At 38.4% G+C, this 21,516-nt stretch overlaps 1 protein-coding gene across 1 annotated transcript in view; it reads right to left on the bottom strand.

Moving 5' to 3' along the window:
• Positions 1-332: 332 nt before the first annotated feature.
• The window catches only part of GRXCR1 (glutaredoxin and cysteine rich domain containing 1), a 42,245-nt gene continuing 21,061 nt past the window's right edge, over positions 333-21,516 (bottom strand). The window contains exons 3-5 of the mRNA XM_009474218.2: positions 11,423-11,662; positions 3,715-3,780; positions 333-512 (exon numbers count right to left, since the gene is read on the bottom strand). Of these exons, the coding sequence (XP_009472493.2) occupies positions 333-512; positions 3,715-3,780; positions 11,423-11,662 (486 nt within the window). The remainder of the gene's footprint in view (positions 513-3,714; positions 3,781-11,422; positions 11,663-21,516) is intronic.

The following is a 21,516-nucleotide window of genomic DNA, read 5'->3' as shown; positions in this document are numbered from 1 at the left end:
GGCATGACTCAGAACTCTGTGAGCAGAAACACATACTATTGCTGATGATCCCCCATAGAAAAAGGGAAGACTTCATATCCAAAAAGGGATGATAATACGGTAAGTTTTGCAGACTACAAATCTCTCTATAAAGAATGTAGAAAAATATATTTCAGAGTTCATGTTACGGTCAGTGACCTAAGTTTAAATGGCTTCAATGATCAAACCAGCAGCAGTATAATACAAATGAATTTTTATTGACTGAAATGGATAAACAGATTAATTTTTAAAAAATCGTATTACAAACTGGTGGAGTACCATAAAATCAGTTTGTACATGTGGAGATGCCGTTCTTAACCTGCACAGCTCCTGCAGCGCTGTAGCCCGTTCTCATTGCAAGCGGTACATTTGAGGGCTTTGAAAGAGTCTGTAAAGCAGTTCCGAAACACAGACATCTTGCTTCCATGGCACGCTGAGCACGGCAGGAAACCAAAGCCCCCACAAGAGAGGCACTCCTGAGGATGCTGGACTCTCTGCTCAGAGAAGAAAGTAAAAAAGACAAAAATGTTACCTCATCAACCACCATAAGCTCTAGGACAATGAAGGGTTCCAAGACAGCTGAGAATACACATTCTGGTTCCCATTTTGACCAATACCCACCTCCCCGTCCCAAGGTATACCACCATGGAAGACCAGTACGTCTGCCTTTTCCTTTGGTCAGATCCACACGCAATGGTCAGAGAGGCTCACTGCAGGTTCATCAGTCACATTATATCTCAGTAGCCTGTGTTTATACTTGCCAAAATAGCCAGTTAAAGGATAGCTTGCATACATTACTCTGATGTAGCTTTAGGTCTAGATCAATTCTAGGAGGTATTGCAATTGATTGAATCTAAACTCCGGGCAGTGTATATTGGCATTATATTTTCTATACTGTATGTTAAAATATTGTGACTTTTAGTATTTGCATGCTTGTGCTGAACATGTTGTTCCTATTATAGTTAGAGTTGATCATATCAAAAAGCAATTCATAGCTTCTGACAAGTAGTGCTTGAGGAAATAAGTGGTGTATTCAAATTTAAGGATATAGAATACTGAAGCTTTAAGTGTAAAAGAGAAAGATCATCAATATTCAACAGTTATACCTGAAGAAAATTGCTGCAAGTTAGCCTTGAGCTCCCTCAGTTGCCCTAATGCCTGAGTAAAAAAATAATTTTACTCTATTTTGTTTTGGAGTAAAGACAATGGAGAACACAGGAAGAGATTTCAGAGACAGTTTTAAGTTTCACTTGCTGAAAATGTTGCTAGTTTGTTTAATCATTGCTTTAAAGTTCTATATCAGAGAAATGAAAGGTGCACCACGTTAGGTACTTACCACAGCACAGATATGTGGCTTTAGCATTGCACTGTTGAGTAAAGACTTTACAGATTTATTTACAAAGGAAGAACAGTAATCTATATAATTTCTGCTAGTGTTAGTCTGAGGAATTATGCACCACTAAAAAATTAGTCACAAATTATTACCAGAGTATACTGAAATATGTACAGATAATGTAGTCCTTCTTGTAGCTTCATCGAGAAAACTGAAGAGATTTCTGCAAAACCATTAATAATAGCATTCATCTATCGACAAAAAAAAAGGCACTTTTTCTTTTTGTCCTGTAGCTCATAAGCTTGCCATTTTTCTTCACCGGGCAAACAACTCCTATTACTATTCACTTCTCCAGGGACAGTGTTTGGAAGTATGTAATGTAAAATTAGCATTCTTTTTATCTCAGGAATGCCCACATCTTTCATAATTTATGATGGCAGTTTACTTCATTGGAAATTATTGCAAATAATCTCAAAATTTTAAAATAATAATATTTTTAACCTTTTCATTCATTATTGCTTGTTAGGCTTGTAAATAACTACCTTTCCATGTAGTTAAGGCAACTAACAAAAAACAAATGCAAAACTGTTTTAGTTCAGTTCCTTGAACAATGGCCATTTCCTTCGTGAACAGATGACATTTTGTGTAACCACTTTCAGTTTCCTCAGTAATGAAGAAATCTGTCTGTCTTTTGCAACTGTAGCAAAGCCATTTTTGCAACAAAAAATGACAGGCAAGAATGTGTTTGAAGCAGTGTTTGCATTCATTAAGCAGTTATCATAGTCTGCTGCAGTCTGGCATTGTCTTTCAGATATACTTTCTGTCCCAAGATTAGGGGACACATTGGGCTAGGTAATAACATTATAGGACCCCCCAAAGCAGGATCTGGGGACATTTCATTCCAAAGTAATGAAAAATGTTAAGGAGATGTATTAGCTAACCTTTTTAGTCAGACAACAATAATGCTGCATGCTTTAATCATATGTACATCTTTGTTTAATAGTTTCTGGTTAGCTATTCAGTATGGTTCAATATGGCCAGCAGGTTCTTCTGCATTTTATACAGTAATACGTATGCTGAGGCAAGGAAAGTTTTGCTGAGTTAAGGAACAGGCCAGACAAATACAGAAGGTACCACCTGCACCGCAAAGGGACGAGGCAGTTCACAATTTACTGGATAGTGTGAAATCTACCTCCTGAAAAAGATACAGGTGAACAACCCTTGGGTTCAGCCTGACTGGAACTTTTGGAGGAGTTCAGGAAGGAGACTGTCTGTAAGAAACCAACATGCTTCACAAACAGAGACACTCGTTTTGTGATAAAGTCAAAGGTGTATGATACACAAAGAGTTACTGAAAGCATGTTAGGAAAACATATGCTGTAGTTTGGCTAAATGCAGGGAAAGAAAAACCTTGGGGCTAAATCAACTAGATGTAGCTTTCTTTTGCTCTTTCATCAGTGTCTTTTACAAATATCATATCCTCATTATCTATTTTTAATGCTGATGTTACATACTTCTGAAGTTTATGTGTTATCTTGATTTGGTTAGGGGTGATTTCAAAATAACAAGATAATTAATAGCAATACATTCCTTTTCTAAGGACACAGCCATCCATATAACCCAGATATTATGACACACGTCTCCCCAAAATGTTCTTTGTTGCAGGCTATCCAAAAGAAAATAGAAAACACCTTGTGCAGCCAATAGCACAAAACCAGCAGCAAAGTGATGACCAGTAGAGATCCCAGTTTACAGCAAATCTGTGGGAGCAGACCCACACTTCCGTTGTCCTCAGGGAGCGTGCATCAACTGTTCACAATAAAAGGCAAACTTGCCCCAGAGAACTACAATGGACAAGGTAAACTAAGAGCTGGAGAAAGGCATGATAACCTGTAATTTGTAATTTGTGCAAATTGGTGTAATTGGAAACGTCCAGCATTTGCCCAGATGTCCAGCTTTAGGTCCAGCCAGAACGCGGATGTGCAGGTTCCCAATGCGTTCCCTGCAGTACACAGAAAAGTGGTACAGCATCCACACAAGAGACCTGACTCCTCCAGGGCATGGTGAAGGTTAAATACCAAAGACGATGTCAAAAGTTATAGGAAAGGGAAAATGACTTGCCTTTCCTGCTGTGGCAAAGCCAGGATTAAAGAGATGGATATTTTAATTTGATGTTATCGCCATTCACGTTTTCTCAAACTTAATGGGCTGTGATACTATGATATCATTCATTCAAAGAGAAAAGCAAAAAAAAAATTGAGATCATCAATTTATAACAGAAGAAAAGGAACTAGTGAAAAAAAAATCTTAATTACAAATATTCAATGTACGTTCCTTATATTTATTTGCAGAAATAGAATTACCTCAATTTTGGTTAAGAGATCTTGCAGTTCCCCAGATTCATTCATTAGCAAAATTTTCTCAGCACCCTATTAGGAAGAAGAAAAAGAGAAAGGTCAGCCAGTTTAGCATGAAAAAACAGAGATGATCAGAAGATGTGGTCTTGAAAATTTAAACAGGCTGAGAACAAATTTGACTCACATTAAGTATTTTGTAATTAGGTCAACCTCAGGAAAGTTAGAAGTAGAGGAGAATCGAACCACAGTTCTGACAGAAGTGCCTGTCGTTCGTTACCAGGTGTCGTATTGCACTGCCTTTTTGTAAAAGGCGACACAGCTTGGAAATTCTGATTGTGTTCACTTTATTTTACAGGGTATGCTTCCTGACAGAATAAAAAATATGTCTAGTTACCATGTCCAAAATTACAATTATATAAATATACAAGACATCAGAGAATGCAGCAAAATGAGAGGAGGAAATTGTATTTCAAATATTCTGGCAGTTGAGCATTGAATTAAGACATAATATGCTTAATATATATCACAAGGAGAAAAAGGGTAATGAAAATACTGTAACAACATTAAAGTCAGACACAACAATGAATAATAATAATTTAGTCTGAGTACATTAGGCCTCTGAGGGGTTCTGTAATCTGAACCAAGGCAGTACTGAAGTGGTTTTTCTTTTTCCCTTCTGAAAGTAAATGCTAAGAGATTATTGCAGACAAAATGAAAGTGTCAAAGATGATGTAAAACTTTTTTTTTCCCTTTTCTTCTAATTAGAGGGCCACATTTGAATGCTTACACTTCACTTATGTAACAAAATTCACTGAATACTAAATATTACCAAACACTTACAGATACTTTTAACCAGTGGATCACAAGAAACCGACAGAAGCCGAGGAAACTGAGGCAAAGATGGAGGTAACTGCACAGTCCCTACACGCTGCTAAGGATTATTGCCACCTCTGCACCGGGTGGTGGGTTCATGCCACTGCGATGCCCCAGTTTGCTAGTCCTTGCATGCCCAGACTGTTAAATTTTACCTTTGGGTTTCCTTCTGGCATGAGCTGGGAGGTGCAGTGGGATGCTGGCACAGGGCTGAGGGGTGTTGGGATGCTGGCACACACCTGAGACTGGCCATTACTTTGAGCTGCCCACAGTCAGCTGTGGGGGCTCTCAGCCCCAGCTCCCCACCAGCACTGCTCTCCCTGTTACTGGGAGGTACAGGAAAGGCTGCCGGGGAGCACAGGGAACACATATGGACCAGTAATGTACATGTTAGTGTCCGACCATTTGTAGTGCCTCGCTGGGGACTGCAGAGGTTACAAGTGTGTAGCCCAAAAGGCAACTAAGGGCCACCGAAACATTGCAAAGGATTTTGTATGTCACCCTACTAAGGTTAGTTTCCCTGTGCAAAGTCTTTTTGCTCTGGTTTTGTACAAAATAAAGCACTTTTGACTCTGTGTTTGATGATTTTCATTTCAGTTAAAAAGCAAAATATTAATATTTTAGTGGATGTGAGTATCACTTTTGCAGTGAATGCTATCTTACAGTGCTACACTTTCAAAGAGATTTTTTTTTGGAAGACGTATATACAAGGTAATTGGTTGTGGTTAATTAGTCACAGAGGATGGCAGGAGACTCAGATCAGCTAGCCTTACTTGTGCTGACTCCTACTGAAATCTGTTATAGATCGTGGGCACAGAGCGTACCAGCTTCAACGTATGTGTTAGGCTTTCTGGCCCCAGCAGAGCAGCTTTTAGCAGTCTGTTGGCCCCTTTCATGCTTGCCCTCTAATCTTTCCCTGCTTTCACACGGAACGGGCAATAGGAGTGATTGGCACAACAAAGCGAGGACCTGCCAAGGCAGCCCACAGAGTATTAGCTCAGGGCCGAATACACTAGAGCGGCTTAAGACAAAGCTTGCGCTGCCCGTCAGATGCAGAGACATTAAGGATTTGCAGCTTTATTGATGTAATTGCAGCACCGCAAATTCCCTAAGCCAGACAAGCCCCGATTTGCCCCTGTTTAGGAAAGGATCTCTTCTCTGCAGCAACAGTTGGCAAAAGCATTCCTGTGACTTCTGCTCCGTGTTACAGTGATGCTGTATGATAACGCCGACTGGCTTTTGCAGCAGTAGAATTAAAAGTCTGACAGGTTTCCCATTATAGATTCATATTTTAAAGGATTTATATTTTACATGACATTCAGTCCGCCAGCTGTGTTACTTTCAAAGTGGAAAGCCTCATTACTATGGTTTTAAAATTAAAAACCAAACGTCTGAATGGTTATCAACATTTTTAAGTGTTTCAGTGTGTCTTTTCTGATTAACGGCTGCCTCAAGTGAAATTTGAATAAAAGATACTTTGCAGAGGTTAACCTTCCCTTTGGATCTATGAATCTTAACACACAGAGCCTGTAATTAATAGAGTAATTAAAGCAGCTGCTAAATAAGTCCAATAGCTGCTTTCTGATTAGAAAGTGATATTTTTCTTTTTCTTCCTAGATTGTACTCAGTAAGCAATTACCCACAAAGGCACATGAAACATTAAAGAATCTGTTCCTCCTAAGAGTCACATAAGAAGCACGAGGGACAGTGGCCATAACGTTTAGAAAAGCAGCAAGGAAAAGTGAGTTTTTAGTCCTGTTAAGCAGTCAAATGTCAAAGCACCAGCCTGTGAATCGTTTCAGTAGCTCTCTACCATGGTGGAGGAGCCCGGGGGCTGCGGTCAGGTCTTTGCTCTTCTTTTGGCAAGGAAATGCCACAGACTTGGCTAAACCACTCAACAGATTTTCGAGACCATTTTTATTCTTCAAAATCTTTTCCCAATTTTCTCTTGAGAAAGTCCAGAAATTAGCATCATATTTCACGTACTGTCCCAGTAACTGCAGAACTAGGATAAATCCAAGGTCCATTAAATCTCCTACTGCCCCAGCTCTGTCCTGTCACTAAACCAGTCTTTTGCTTACCTATCTTGGATGTAGCCCATTACCATTTTCACAATGTAGTTCTTCATCAAGGAATACACATAGGTATATGTCTCTGCATCTGGCGGTACTAGAATATCTGCTGATTTTGGGAAGCAGCTTCTCTTCCACATACTTCCTTATATACAGGGAGAAATTAGCACAGCACTGCAACATCTCTCCTGTGGACACATTTGCTGTGCAGATAAGTTGCCTTCCTTATCTCCTTAAAAACAAACTTTTGCTCAGTTTACAGGAGAGGCCTCTTGCTAAGGCAGCAGAATGCAATCACACACCTTACAGTTACTGGACCTGCCATGTTTTTCACCGTGGCTTAGCGAGGGGACAGACTGTATAGACCTCTGTCTTTGTCCAAAGCTCACACGCTCTTCAGCCTATAACACTACACCTCTCACAACAAGGTGCCCCTTGGCAGCAGACATGCATGGAGAGTGATTAAATGCCTCGAAATCTGCCCATAAACTAAGAAAATTAACACTGCAGCATAGTACCAACACCAGAAATGTTGGATTTGATATGCAAAAAACTGAAAGATTGATATGCAAAGAGCTATCAGATTAATTAAACTCTGCTGTTCCTGAAATGTTAAGCTGAAAAATGGAAGAAGCAAGTGGCAAAATGTTAGGTGACTCAGTGCAATGATTACATCACAGTTTTACTGCCACAGAGCCAGTCATATTCACCCCATCAAGTGAACGCCAGGAGAATGTGTTTAACAAAACATGGAGGCAATTGAGAGCTACTAATCATATATGGCCACTGGAAAGCAGCAAAAAGGGAACTGTTACTCCTTGCATAACAAAAAATACATTACACGGGTATTTTCTAAAAGTCAGTTACAAAAGTAACCTCATCATTCTTAGGAAGTAATCATAACCAATGAGTCAAATAAAATAATTTTACTGTAAATCTCATGTCATGGATTCATTACAGCTGGGAAAACTAAATAGGAAACAGTTTCTTCAGGAAAAAAATATATTAAATTCACATATTTGAAAAAGATTCAAGTAGGTTTATATGGCAGGTGAATACTGAATTCAGTCACATCACATATTTAAGGTGAAAAATAAAATAAACGTATTTTAAAACTGCTACGCAGTGAGCTAACATGTTTACTAAAGATGATTCTATTTGCATTTTTTTAATGTGCATCCCTTTTCCAGCGAGTGGGTCTTTACATAACATAAACTTCTGACAGTCTTGGGTGCCTTTGTAAAAGAGTAAATTAATGCTCCTTTTTCTTTTTCTTTTTTTTTTTTTTCTGTGTTGCTTTCTGGTTTTTGGAAATCATTTTTTATTCTGCTTTGGTGTCCCAGCAGATGGCATAATTCCATTTCAGATGGAGACAGCCTCAGGTGAAAAGGAGGGATTAGATCAGCTGGTAAAGAGCATGCTGCAGAAAGAACCTGCAATTTCCTGACAGACTGATATTTAGACAGTGTCTGTCAAGAAATACAATGATTCAATCCTGAAAAAATGAGAAGATTAAAAAACCTGCTGTACTGCAGCACACAGGACTTTGCTTGACAGGGGCTAAATATGCTTTTTCTATTGCTTCTGCCCAAGTTGCTGGTTTGTTTTGTTCCCCCTGTGCAGGCAATGATAGATTCCACAGCGCTGTGAAGATTTATCCACACAGCCTGCAGTGCTCTAACAACATTGTCCCTGCTTCTGAAGGGCTCGGATACTGTACACTTTATCAGATGCACACATGCTGTGTTCTCCTGCTTTTGTTACATTTATCTCATTAAAAATAATCTTGTCCCCTTTCAAAACTGTTCATATTTTAATTAGGGGTTGGGTTTTTTCTCCTTATGACTCATTGAAAGGTGCCTGGCTCAATATAGATTCTCTTTTGTATTGCTACATGCAATCTCCTTCAGGGAGGGATTTGCCAGGAAATAAATATTCAAAATTTTTAAAAGACAGACAGAAAAAGAAAGAGAGAAAGAAAATACTGCATAATTAATTTAGTGACACACCAGGCTTCTGGATTTCTGTGTTGTATTTGCATATCAGAAGATAATCATCATAAAAGGCATTATAGAAATGTCCACTGTTACCAACGAGACCAAATTCTATAATTAGTTCTCAATCGCATGTTAATGAAACACAAGCCCAGCACAGGTTCCAGCCAACTTACTGCCTTTGGAGTCACTGATGCATTGTCTTCCTAAGGTGCCACATCCACCAGGCATTGACATAGCTGGGGGGTGATTACTCCATTGGCAGACCTTCTCAATATGCAAAGTGCCGCCCCCCTCCTTATTTCTCTTCCTAAATGAATGAATTCCAACCTCTCTTACGAAGCCGTATTAAGACAAAGAAATAAAAACTGCAATGAAATAATGGGGGGTTGCCACATTTACCAAACACAGTGTGTGGACACAGGTCCCTTGCCAGCGCAAGTGACACATTCACCCTGGGGCCATCCCTTTCCATCACCCTGCATGCTCCGGTTGGCAGCCACAGTGGGCTGCCTGAGTTAGCTCTGCTCACGCTGAACTTGGTTTTCCCATCCTGGCTCATCTCAACTAAAGCACATTAGAGAGTGATGCTGTAGCAACAGAACCAACACAGCAGTGCTCCCTAGTGTGATGATAATTAGCAGAGAGCAGTGGAGGGCAGAAACCTCGTCTGTGAGCAGAGGTGAGGGGCACCCACATTGGCAGAGCAAAGGGCTGCCACCATCCTGGCTGGCCACGATGCTCCCCATGAGCAGAGCAGGCATCTCCTGGATTGCTCTCTGCCCACAAAGCAGATTCTCCACAAATAATATCGCTGTTATGTGGAATAACATTAACCTCTCCTGGAGCTAAAGTCTGCTCCGTTTAACCACAGTGTGCCTCATCAATTTAATCAAAAAAAGAAAACGAAGAAAGAAAACACCCCCCCCCCCCAGTCTGATTTTGTTCTGTTTTTTCAGCAGATCAATACTTTTTTTTTTTCCTTGTGTTAAACAGTGCCAGTGGAGTTGCCATGCTGTAATAAATGTTTGTAGACCAGAACACCGAATTCTTTCTTCTTTTTCTTACGTACAGGAGGTAAAACCTGCTGAGTACCTGCCAGCAGGGAGTTGGACAGCTAGATTTGTCTCTCCCACAGACAGCTAGCTTCCTAATTCACTTGCCTTCCTTTCTATACCTCTTCAAAGTACCTCATACAATACGTAAATAGTTTTAATGGGGTTGTATTGCTTGTTACACTGTTGCTCCTCTGTTAAAAGACAAGTTTCCCATGATGTCGTAAAAAAAGAGAAAGCAGCAGTGAATTAATGGGCCATCCATCATACCAAAATGACTCTAACCAGGCTTCACTGAGAGCTGAGCAAATAATTTATTCAATCCATTTCAGTATTTTAACTGAATTCTTTTGACAAATTAATCACATACGGACTGAGATTTTCTTGGACTCAGTCATAACTCACTACTTTTATTTTTAATGTGATAATTAGGTGAGCGAATCTTAGTCTGAATCCTGTTGAATTTTAAGCTGCTTTTGAATGAAGCACTTCTGTTCCTGGCTGGCTGGAGAAATCCCCGACTCAGGTTTTTGATAAAAGCATCCTCCACTGGGAAGTAAAAATCACTGACTGCTAATATTCTGCATACAGGTGATTTTGCAGTTGCTGCAGTGGGCTGGTGAGCCTTGTGCCAGCAAATGCATTTGTTAGAGTGCTCAGGGAAGCCTGCCTCAAGCAGAGCACACCGAGAGCTAGGAAGGGGACAGAGAGAAAGGGGAGAAAGGGTACTCGAGTGTTTATACAGGCCCAATATCAATTATGACTGATTGTTGATTACATTTCTTTTCATTACTTAAATCTTTTGTGAAAATGAAAGTGTTAAGCAATACAAACACAATAACCCCACTGTGTGTAAACATAGTTTACCTTCACAAATCACAGTCTCGCTGTTGGTGTTAATTGCTAGTTCTTTACTGCTCGAGACAAATACCTTCTCTGAGCTCTCAGGCTGTTTTCATTGTGCCACTTTCCAGAATCTTTTTCTTTTAAACCCTGATTTTTTCAGTTTCTGAGAAATACATTTTGAAAGTACAGGCTGGCCTTAATGAAAAGGTGATTTCAAATATCAACAGGCTTTTAGACCCAGAGTACCAGAGTACAAATTTGGATTATAGTTTTCCATTTGGAGTTCATGTCTTGCAACAGGCCAGAGTTGGGCTGTTTTTCTCTCACTGCCAGACATTTCTAAAATTAAGTATTAACCAATTCTGTCCCTAAAACAATGTTCAGTTGATTACAGATGCCTGATACAGACTACATCATATAAAATTCAATGCATGTTTAAGGTCTGACCCCCCAAGCTGTTAGCTTCATATTCAGCACAGATATTACTAAATGACAGGTTTATGCTATGTGTGTTCATCTTCCTGGCTCAATCACACATACAGGTTCCCATGAGGAAAAAAATCTATTTCTCTGGATTTTCATGGTTTCAACTACAAAGATAAGCTATTTTTTAAGAAACACAGGATAGCTTAGATTGTATTACTGCATCTTATTCCCCTCTTGATAGCCTCTCCCTGGTTATCATTTGCATCTTCAGATCAAACCTATCAGTGTGGATCTGTGCAGCACATACCACAAAGGGATCTCTGCCTTTGATTGTTCCCATCATTCCAGCATTGCAAACAATTTTCTAAAAACCCTGCTTCTCATTCATCAAGATTTTCATCTGTTCTTACAGACTGCAGAATAAAACATAGGCTCATGCTTTACTTACCCCAAGATAATGGCCATCGATAAACACAACAGGGAGTGAGGGAACTTCACAGACCCTCCTGCATCTTTCATCTAGTTCTTTTCCATAATCGCTGTTCAGAGCAATGTTTTTTTCTTCAAATTTAACTCTGTGATTTTGAAAGATCTTTCTAACCAGTTCGCATCTTTCAAAAGTGGTTCTCACCACACGAAGGCTGGTAGTATAAATTACTATGCGGCCAAACTCTAGCACTGTTGATACCTGGAAAAAAAAATAAGGTGTTAATACCTTCAAAGTATTGAGTAATTTCATTAAAAATACTATTTCAGCAAAAAAATTGCATCTTGAAAACACAATCCAACATTCTACTTTTTTCAAATGTAAAGATGGCAGGGGAGGAATTAAGTTCTTGCAATCAACAACTTAAGGCAATTTAAGCTGTTTGTCTAAGTAAGGTGCAACTTGACTTTTTTTGGAAAGCTTTGGAGGTGGTGAATCAAGCCCACTATTTTCAAGAACCATGTAGATTTTAGATGCTCATGGACTTCCAGTGTGAATAAATCTTCATACTGTTGCTGTTGTCCTGTACACAGAGTCAGTTGTCCTTCCCCAAGCAGTAAAATATGATGCCACGGGTTAATCCCCTCTCATCTGTTAAAGCACAAATTCTTCAAAGCTGAAATAATAACGTGAATGTAGGACTCCCCTGACCCCAGGGTTTTTAGAGATGTCTGATTCTGTTATAACAGTGACTAGTGTTTGTTTGCACAAACACAGTCTGGTAGTAGCCAGACTAAGTCTAAACTTGCTAGCTCAAGTGCTGTTGACAGCCTCCTTTAAGCAAGGATGAGAGCCTAAGCTAAACTCCATCACATCCATGAGCCAATACTAACCTGGAATACTTTAGGTCTCTCCACGCTGAACTAGATTACGACTGCGAGGGGACAGATGTATCTACAGTTTTTAGTGAGGATCCACGTCAAATTACTTTAACATCCAACCAACAATAAAAAGTACAACTTGTGTGTATTCAGTGACCGATTCAAAGCCCACTGCAGTGAGGGGAGGCAGTTCCCTTGGTTGTAATAAGTTTCATACCACAATTCAGATGTGAATTTTTATCCCACTTCTTCATATGTAAAAGTTTATGCTGCATCTTTCCTTTCTGAGATTAAAACTATTAGGGAGGGTAAATACTACAGGGATTATTTTGTCCAAGAGGCAGTGGTACATTTTCCAAAAAACTGAGAATTATTTCTCTAAACAAAGATATTATGTTCAGATAAATAGCTAAAATCCTAGCTTTTTTAAAAGGTAGTAAGGCATTTCCAATTTTTTTAATTATTCATTATATTCAGCAAATTATATTTAATTATTTCAGCAGTATTCTAGGAGCAAAACCAGAAGTTAGAAAATAATAAACAAAGGTACCTGTAATGTGCTGTAGCAATCTATGGAAAATGAACTTTGATGGGTGAATAGATAATTTTTGAACTATGTCATGTAATAACTGTAAAGACAAAGTTGTAAAATTGGGTAGATGCCATTGCAGATTTTGCCAAATAACAAAGTCATGATTTATCTTACTATGTAAATGCAAAAAAAAAAAAAAAAAAGTCATTGCGAAAACCATATTCTGCTTAGAAAAGTGTTTACAAGGTTCAATGTACGATGAAGAGTTCTCAGGAAAAACACTTGGGTTTTACAGATCAGTTCTAGATCACTGGAAGTGTAATTGCAAACATATGTAATTTATTGATTTTCTGTCTCCTGTTCTGGAAAGGAAGCATGTTGTCATAGGTCAGTATTTATTTCTCTTTGAATGGATGTCAGAAATTCAATTTTAGGAACAAATGTTATAAAAAGTGGGCTACTTTTCTCCAGCCTGTTTTCTAGGTTGAAAATCTGTTATACCACTACTGCAGCATTGTCTCTTCTCCAGCATATCGTTCACGCATTCCAAGTGTGAGGATTAGCTCGTCCTGTAATTAAAAGACAAGTACTCTACATAAACACTGCCAAATATTTTAGTAACCATGCATGGCTTGGTGGAAGGAAAAGGATGCTTTTCAGAAGTAACCAAAAGGAGTTCTTAAAATATTCCTTCAAAAGATGATTTCACATACTCATTGTTTTCTCCTCTTTGGAGTGAAAATAGATTTTGAAGTGGAAAACTATTCAACAGGATGGAAATTCTTGTTCCTACATAGCTCTAATCTCTAATGCTGTTTGTTCCCAGACACCAGAGGCTGGCAGCATAGATACAGACAGTCATTATCTAGCGAAGCATCAGGACTGTGGTGTCCCTACAGCATACTAATAAGCAGCTGAAGACACGGAAAAATGGAAAGTTGTAAAGTGATCTGGAAAGATATCAAGTGGAAGGTGTGTACGCAGAGTCACTTTTATGTTTATTCCTCTATTTTTTCCTAATGTGGCAATGAAGAAATACCCTTGTTTGCCCTGCAAAGAAGTATCAAGGGCATTGACTAAATAATTCTTTAGGGAAATTTTAGTAAACACCTTCTTTTCTGTGCTATAAATGCACCCACCTTGTCCTTGGTAGGACTTTATCATACCAGGGAAAATCCTTCCTGTCACCTGTCTTGAACCACACTGGTAATTAAAAATAGGAGTCAAGACAGTTAGTGAGATTTATAGGGTTCTTCTTAATGAGAATATATGCTAATTCCTATTTTGTTACCCGACTCTATGCAGCCTGGAATACTTAGTGACTAGAATATGCTCTTGAGTAAATCAGCAGAATAATGTTTGAACACTGTGCTTTTCCTTCCTAGGTTGGAACTATGGCAAGAACATAATAAATGACAAGCAATGTAAACAAATTAATAGGAAGACATTTTAGAAATTGAACTTTTACAATTTTTCTTCATAAACTTCAAATTAGAATCATCTCGTGTGACTCACAAATGCACATAAAATTTTAGCTGAAGTTAAAGAGATGGTAATTTTCTGGTTAATGGGCATGACAAAACTTTACTGAGGCTGTGGAAGTTGGACAGATGAACAAACAAAAAGATCTGGAGCAACTTACATTGACCATTTTCTCACACTTCCTGTAAATGGGATTCTCATTGAAACCTGAGGCTTATGGAAACCATTTGGCCTGAGGTGGCAACTTTTGTGTCAGATTCAGAAAATCCCATGTGCATGGGCCAAGAGTGTGCTTCAAAGAAGGTGTCCATGTAGAAAGACTGCCAAGGAAGGGATTTAAGGTTTCAGAGGGAAATAAAGTTGCTTTAGTAATGATCCTCTACATCATTTGCAGATTTTAGTTTAACAGCACAGTGCTATGATCTCCCAAAGGGTCCAAAAGCAGTATCTGTTTTACTGCATCAGCCTGAAGAGCTTACATTTTGCTTGGGAGCTTCAAGTAGGCAGCACCAGCAGCAGCATGACCTGCATCACTTCATGACACAGACGCCAATCCTAGTGACTCAGGAACAGCTGCCCTTTTTTTCTCAATCTAGACAGAAAGAGTAATTGTTGTGCCAGTTCAATCCTGTTCATGGTTGAATATGAGAAAACCAAAAGATCGTTCTTATTTTGCACCTGACTCAGTCTTTTCCCAGACTTGTCTACCAGGTGGATCAGGGCTTTCACAAATGAGGAGTTAGTTACAATTTTGTGTACAATTAGGGGAAACCTATCCTTCTGCCATCCCACCAGCATTCATCTGACATGGTTGCAACTAAATGTAATCATCAACTGAGCAAGTCTTCTGCAAACAGCATGAGGGATGTCATCCCATGAGGCTAAATACGTGAGCTTAGCATCAAGAGAGACCACAGAACAGAGGATGAAATTGATGATGAAAAAGAGAAGGCTTAATAGAGAAAGCAGATAAGCAATAAAATGGAGGGATGCGGAGGACTGGAAAAGGGCTGAAAAGACAGAAATAACCAAAAATAGATAATAAACCAAAAACCAAAATGTTAGGATACTGACAAAGGAAGAGCAGTACAAACTAAATGTAGAAATAAAAACATGAATAATACGACAAAAAAGAGACAGACAGTGAAACAAAACAAAGTAAATGATAGAACAGAGACAAGGTCACTGAAATACAACATCCTGAACCTTTTTTAAAATAAATCATGGTAGCCAGTGTAAGTGTAAAACAACAACAAATATATTACAGAATATGTGAATCTCCAAGTTGTTTCAATATTTGGGGGTATTTTTTAAAAAAACTTTGTGTATTACTGGAGCTGCAGAAATAGGAAATATTTGGGAATCATACTCCTAAAATATGTGTTTGAGAATTTACCTTTTCTGTATAACAGCTGCCATGACAATAATAACAGACTTCTCAGTAGCTCTGAAAATATTGTATAACAGTCAGGTGTTTCCATGGTGCTTCTGAAAGCCAGTTAAACATGTACATCATAAAACTCCCACAGACTTCTCTGGGTTCAGACCTTCCCCACTGTATCTTACCCCTGGCTTCTGGATCCAGTCGCAATCGAAGTAGCAACAAAAAGAGTCCGTGTTTCTCTCCTGGTCCCATAGCAACCCTGGCCCTGACCAGTCCCCTCAGTCTGAGCAGATATCACTCACACTGCTATTTGTGAGAGGAATTTATAAAATGAATTATTGAATAATAATACTAGATTATTTCTTCAGCATTTTTGTCATGAATTGCTTTCCCAAGGCTATAGATTTTCTTTAATACCTTTTCTGACATTTTTATGTCTGCCTTGCTGACTTTGAGTGGCTCTTTATCTTTGGAACAAAACTCATAACGTGGATCTCTTTGCAGCACAGCTAAGAGCTGGCCAAATTCAGAGCAGAGGAAGTGGTCCAAGCCAATGCATTTCTACTTATGGTGTAAGGACTACTGGTGGACCTTTGGGCATAAAGCAGTTGTTCCTAAAACAATGGTAACATTTTCTTTTTGAAAACTTTTGTCTATGACCATATCTGCAAGCAAGTAAACAGATAAGCCCAGCAGTAAGAGGAATATTCATGGTGTTAAACTCATTTTTATTTCGTTGCAAATGAAAACTATGACAGCAGCATTACAAAAGTAGTCAGGGGATTATTTTTTTTAATCCTCTCTCTGGACAGAAGACATAAACACGTGTTTTAACCTCATTGGTATGAAAAGAATAGGTATTTACATTCATATCCATATATCATTTATTTCAATGGTGGTGTCACCCACAAATTTACACTTGGTTCTTTTAAAGTACAAAGTAACAAATAAAAAAATAAAAAAAATAATTAAAAAACCCCACACCAAACCCACTCTATACTTTGCATTATATGCTTTATAGGAGCAACTGTATTCTAGCAAAAGCAGAATATTTTTCTGTTAAGATTAATGGGCTGGTATAGTACTTTGGCAAAAGCTGAAATGTTAATGCCAACCTTTATCACATATGAGATTTTTAAAGGGTTTTGGATGTAACATTCAACTAATGTTATTCATGTGGTAGTGAATTGGTTCTGTGACCTAAATCAATGGCTGATATGCCCTTCTCTGTCTCAGAATATCATCTTTCAACATCTCAGAGTGTTCTACTGAAATATGCACCCCTTGGCTTTGTAATTAGATCCTATCAGACTGGCAGAAGTATCTGCTATCCACTAAGTCGGCTGAGGCAGGAATCTAGAGCACATTACAAACCCTGTGCCAGAGATGCTTCAGGGAATAAATGCAGCATTCATGATCTAAAGAAAATGTGGAGCAAGACAAAATGAGTATATATGTGTATATATGTATGTATGTATGCATATAGGTGCATATATGTATATTTTTATGTATGCTTGCATATCTAGAAGCTTTAAATTAAGCTGCTCACTTCATAATTGGTATTGCATAGCTTATAGCTTGAATTAGTATCAATAACTGAGTGGCAAGAAGAATCATGATCTAACACTAATTTTCTGACCACAATCTGTTTTGGAATTTTTTGTTTTAATTTGCCACTCAGAAACAGAAGGGAAGAAAACAGCTACGACTTTCTTGTTGAAGAAGTTCTGCAGAAAAAAAAAATCAATTTAAACATTTCACTTCTGCAAGATTGAAAAGCTTTTACTAGCTTTTGAGTTTCAAAAGGCTTTTAAAATGTATACTAAAAGTAATGAATACTTTCTGAAAGATTATTTTGAAGTAAAAAGCTATCAGCAAAATGTTTCAATTTTTTTCTACCTGACATACATGTTTTCTAAAATGTATAGCATTTAATGAAAAGCATACTTTGCATCATGTCACTGTTTAGATGAAAATGTGCAACATACTTTGAACAAGATGGCCGAAGATTGAAGGTCTGTGTTCTAGTGAAAACTACAATATTTGCCATCACAACAACATAATATAATTCTAATGGGGTTGTGAACCGGTCCCTTCTGTCTGTCATTGTCAGTTGCCTGGTTTAAATTAAAGGTTTAATGGCATTTTTCAGGAAGAATTGATTCGCTGACCAGAAGACCTCTTCCTCATCGACCAAAGTAAAATGTTTTTCTTTGGCAGGTAAGATCTGTTTACGCATACAGGAGGAATTGCAAGTGGTCCCAGCCACGGTGTGCGCTCTCAGTATGGAATCACATTGCCTTCCACTTCACTCTTTGCAGTTCCAGCCCTCCATGGGCTCTCACACAGCAAAGCACAGTGTGCATTTAAATTTAAATTTACGCACTCTCTTAAGTGTTTTATATTACATTTAGGCTGTCCCGTTTGCATTGTGTTCAAGGACCTGGCATTATATCAATATTTGGGAAAATTCAGGACTTGAACTTTATTAAATTCAGAAAACTGTGCATTTTAGTAGAGCTCAGTAGAACAAAGATTAAATTTCTGCAATACTGCAAGTCATATACTCAAGTCAAAACATGTACTGACCTTCTCTTAAATACATCGCTTTGAAAACACTACACTTTTTCTTATCCAGTTTTGGAAATTACAGGAACCATAACTGTATGACTTGGAGTCTGTGACCCTGTGTCATTGGGACAGAGAAATGATATCACCAGCTATCATCCTCATAACCATCAGCAAGCTGGGAAGGTCTATCGATATCAATTTACAAGTGAGGACATCAAGAGCTGCACTCCTAAACAAGGTAGCCAGTGAGTCTGGGACACTCCCAAATGCAGATACGAGTTTTGCTTTCCCCAAGAAAGCGGTCAGGTCACTGTTTCTCTCAGCTTTTAAAATAGCACAAATACTTGTATGCCTTTTGTCTGCCTGTATTCTGGCACTCACCTCCCCCACAAACAGCAGCTCTAGGAATACATTCATTTCCAAAAGCTATACATTCCTATACAGGAATGCAGCCTCCTCTGCCTGATTGAATGTCACAACACACGGCATGAAACATCTCATTTTTCCCCATTTCAGTTTCAACTCTGAGGACCTGGTCACAGTTATAAAGAAGGGCTGTGATCTTATCTATACACTCACCACATACTACTGATTGTAAAATAGCACAGTTTTACCTCCTTAAGGTTGGCATCCTGAAACAACTGCAGTGTAAAATAAATATTATACCTAAGACATCAGTATAGTATATTTATATATGTCTGTAATTCGTTTGTACTTTTCAGGCCGTATATAATTTTTGGGGATGTCAGTGAAAATAATGTTGCATGTGATATTTATACTGTTCTTTTCATCCTAAAATCACTTGACTAAATACTAAAAAAAAACCCCAAGAACATATCCATCCTCTAACAGCATGTATATGTGTGTTGTGACCCTTTCTGTCCCTCAAGTAATACAATATAACATCATACCTTTTTTTCTGCCACTGCAGACTTTCCCACATATCTTCTTGCACAGACCACTGTTCAGACAATGTCAAAGTGTTTTCATTTCAAAGCAGAAAAAATATTTACAATACCACAGCAAAGGAGTACAGGGCATGACCCTGCCTCTCCCTGCTCTTTGTAATGCTTCAGCTGTCGGCAGGTTCAGAAGGTACAAAGACTACAACTGAGCTCACCTCCCAATGTCCTTATTACCGTTCATCCAGCACACACCCATACAACCAGCCTACAGCCTGCTCTCAGGTGACCTGAGCTCAGATCATAGAATAGGTTATCTATCTCCCTAGGGTTCATGGTGTCTGCTAGACCCTGATGCCTCTGCTTGTGTAGACTTCCTAAAGTTAAAGTGTCTGCTACAGGTGTGGCACTGACTCTGGAGAAAAATGTGTCTCCTGTTCAACAAGGCACAGTGATGTTGTGGAAGTCAGCCAAGGCAACATTTATTACAGTGTTCAAATTAGTCAAAAGAAGATCCATATCTGTCCATGCCTAATTGGATATTATTTATTAAGCATTGGAAGGTCTATCAGTATTTTCTTATTTGTTTATTTATGTCATTCTGCATATGATAGGAATAAACGAAACCTTTGAAAATCAGAAGCAAGAGATAATCCTGTGAGTAATTCTAACCCAGCCTGCAATTCTCCCAGGAAGAAATAACACTGTGATATAATGCTTATTTCTCCCTTTTGCTTGCTAGCTCCTTATTTCTCTCTCTTCATACTTACCGATTCAACATGTCCATGAAGTTCTTCCCAGAGAAACAGAGAGAGAGTCTCTGGGAAGACCCTTGGCAATGTTACATAGGTTTGTAAGAAAGAAGAAGCATTTCTTTGTTGTGCAAGGACACTGCCCACAAAGACTGAAGGGGAAGAAGCAAGAGCTACTGAAAATAGTTTTGTCCTCAGCAGTTTACATGAGGCTCTGGAAGTTGTTTGAAAAAGGTGTGTTCAACAATCTCCTCTCACATCGTGCAGTTCTTTGAACTATTCCTGTATTCAGTAGAAGAGACCTGAAACCAGACAAGTTGTACCTAGACTGTCCTGTAACATTGCTGAAGCTACTTTTAGGAAGTCTGGCACATGGGACATAAGTTAAGACAGGTAATAGCTGAGTTGTTTACACTACTTCAGTGTTTCTGTCTTCTATGCCTTACAGTCCTCATCAGATTAGTAGATCTCATCTTTCTTTTTCTTTCCAAAAGAAATGGTAGGGTATTTTTGATCCCTGAAGTATCTTATGCTGCATAGTCAGCACAGTAATGTATTTTATAGCTGATAAAATGTAAGCATTTAGAGGATCAAACCACATCTTATCTAAGTATCCTTTCTCATATCCCTTTTTTTGGAGCAGTCAATTGCATCTATTCAGGGAGAGTAATAGAATAAATTATTACAGAACGTTGTAATAATGGCCAAAATATTGTCCTGGAAACAGCAGCTATTGAGAAATTGCCAAAATGCAGGTTCCCTTCTTCAATTTCCATGCAAAGTCTTCAAACATAATGCTGGTGTGTTGTGAAAAACCTTTAAATGACACACTCCCCATCAAATACTGTTTATATATCTACTAATGTAACTGCCTAAGATGTTACTTATAAGTGAAATATAGTTACACTGTTAATTGGCAAAACGCTGTTACACTATCTTTAAAATGCACTTAAAAAAATCTTCCCCAGATAATCTAGTGGTGGTCGTAAGAACAAAATTGTGGATATATCTTACTTAACTGACTTTACTTCATTGTTTTCCATTATTTAAAAACCCTTTGTTGTTGCAGAGATCTCTGTGATTCAGTTTGCTAGCATCCTCCTCCCCTCTCATCAGCCTTATAAAGACACCAAGAAAAATACAATGTTAGGAAGCACAAGGCAAATAGCAATAAAATATTAGAGCCAGACAAATGGTCCCATGGATAATCTTTTTACAGTTGGCCTGTATAAACTTTGGACTGCCAATAACCTTGAAACTTCCACTAGTAGTACAAAGAAAATCTTTATGACTCCATCCATATCAGAAAAATTGGACACATAATTCAAGATAGTGCAATTTTCTTAAGAGCACTAGCCAGAGAAACTGATTTCAGAAAATTTTCATCAACCAGCACAATCACCATGCAAAAATAACATGCATCTATTTTTTAGGACAGTCAGATTCGGTTATTTGCCATTTACAGCAGGAAACTCCCAGTGGAATTTTAAGGCAGCAGCCAGGAACCTTATCTTAACCAAGTTTCAGAAAGTCACTTTATAACTTTCCCCTTCATTTGCAAAGTGTGCTGTGGGTTCTTACACCAGAATAGATAGTTGAAACCTGATACAC

Source organism: Nipponia nippon, unplaced genomic scaffold (assembly GCF_047370975.1).
Source record: "Nipponia nippon isolate SJK-2023a ecotype South Korea unplaced genomic scaffold, ASM4737097v1 scaffold_6, whole genome shotgun sequence".
NCBI classification, from domain to species: domain Eukaryota; kingdom Metazoa; phylum Chordata; class Aves; order Pelecaniformes; family Threskiornithidae; genus Nipponia; species Nipponia nippon.
This window is presented reverse-complemented; position numbering and strand designations above follow the sequence as displayed.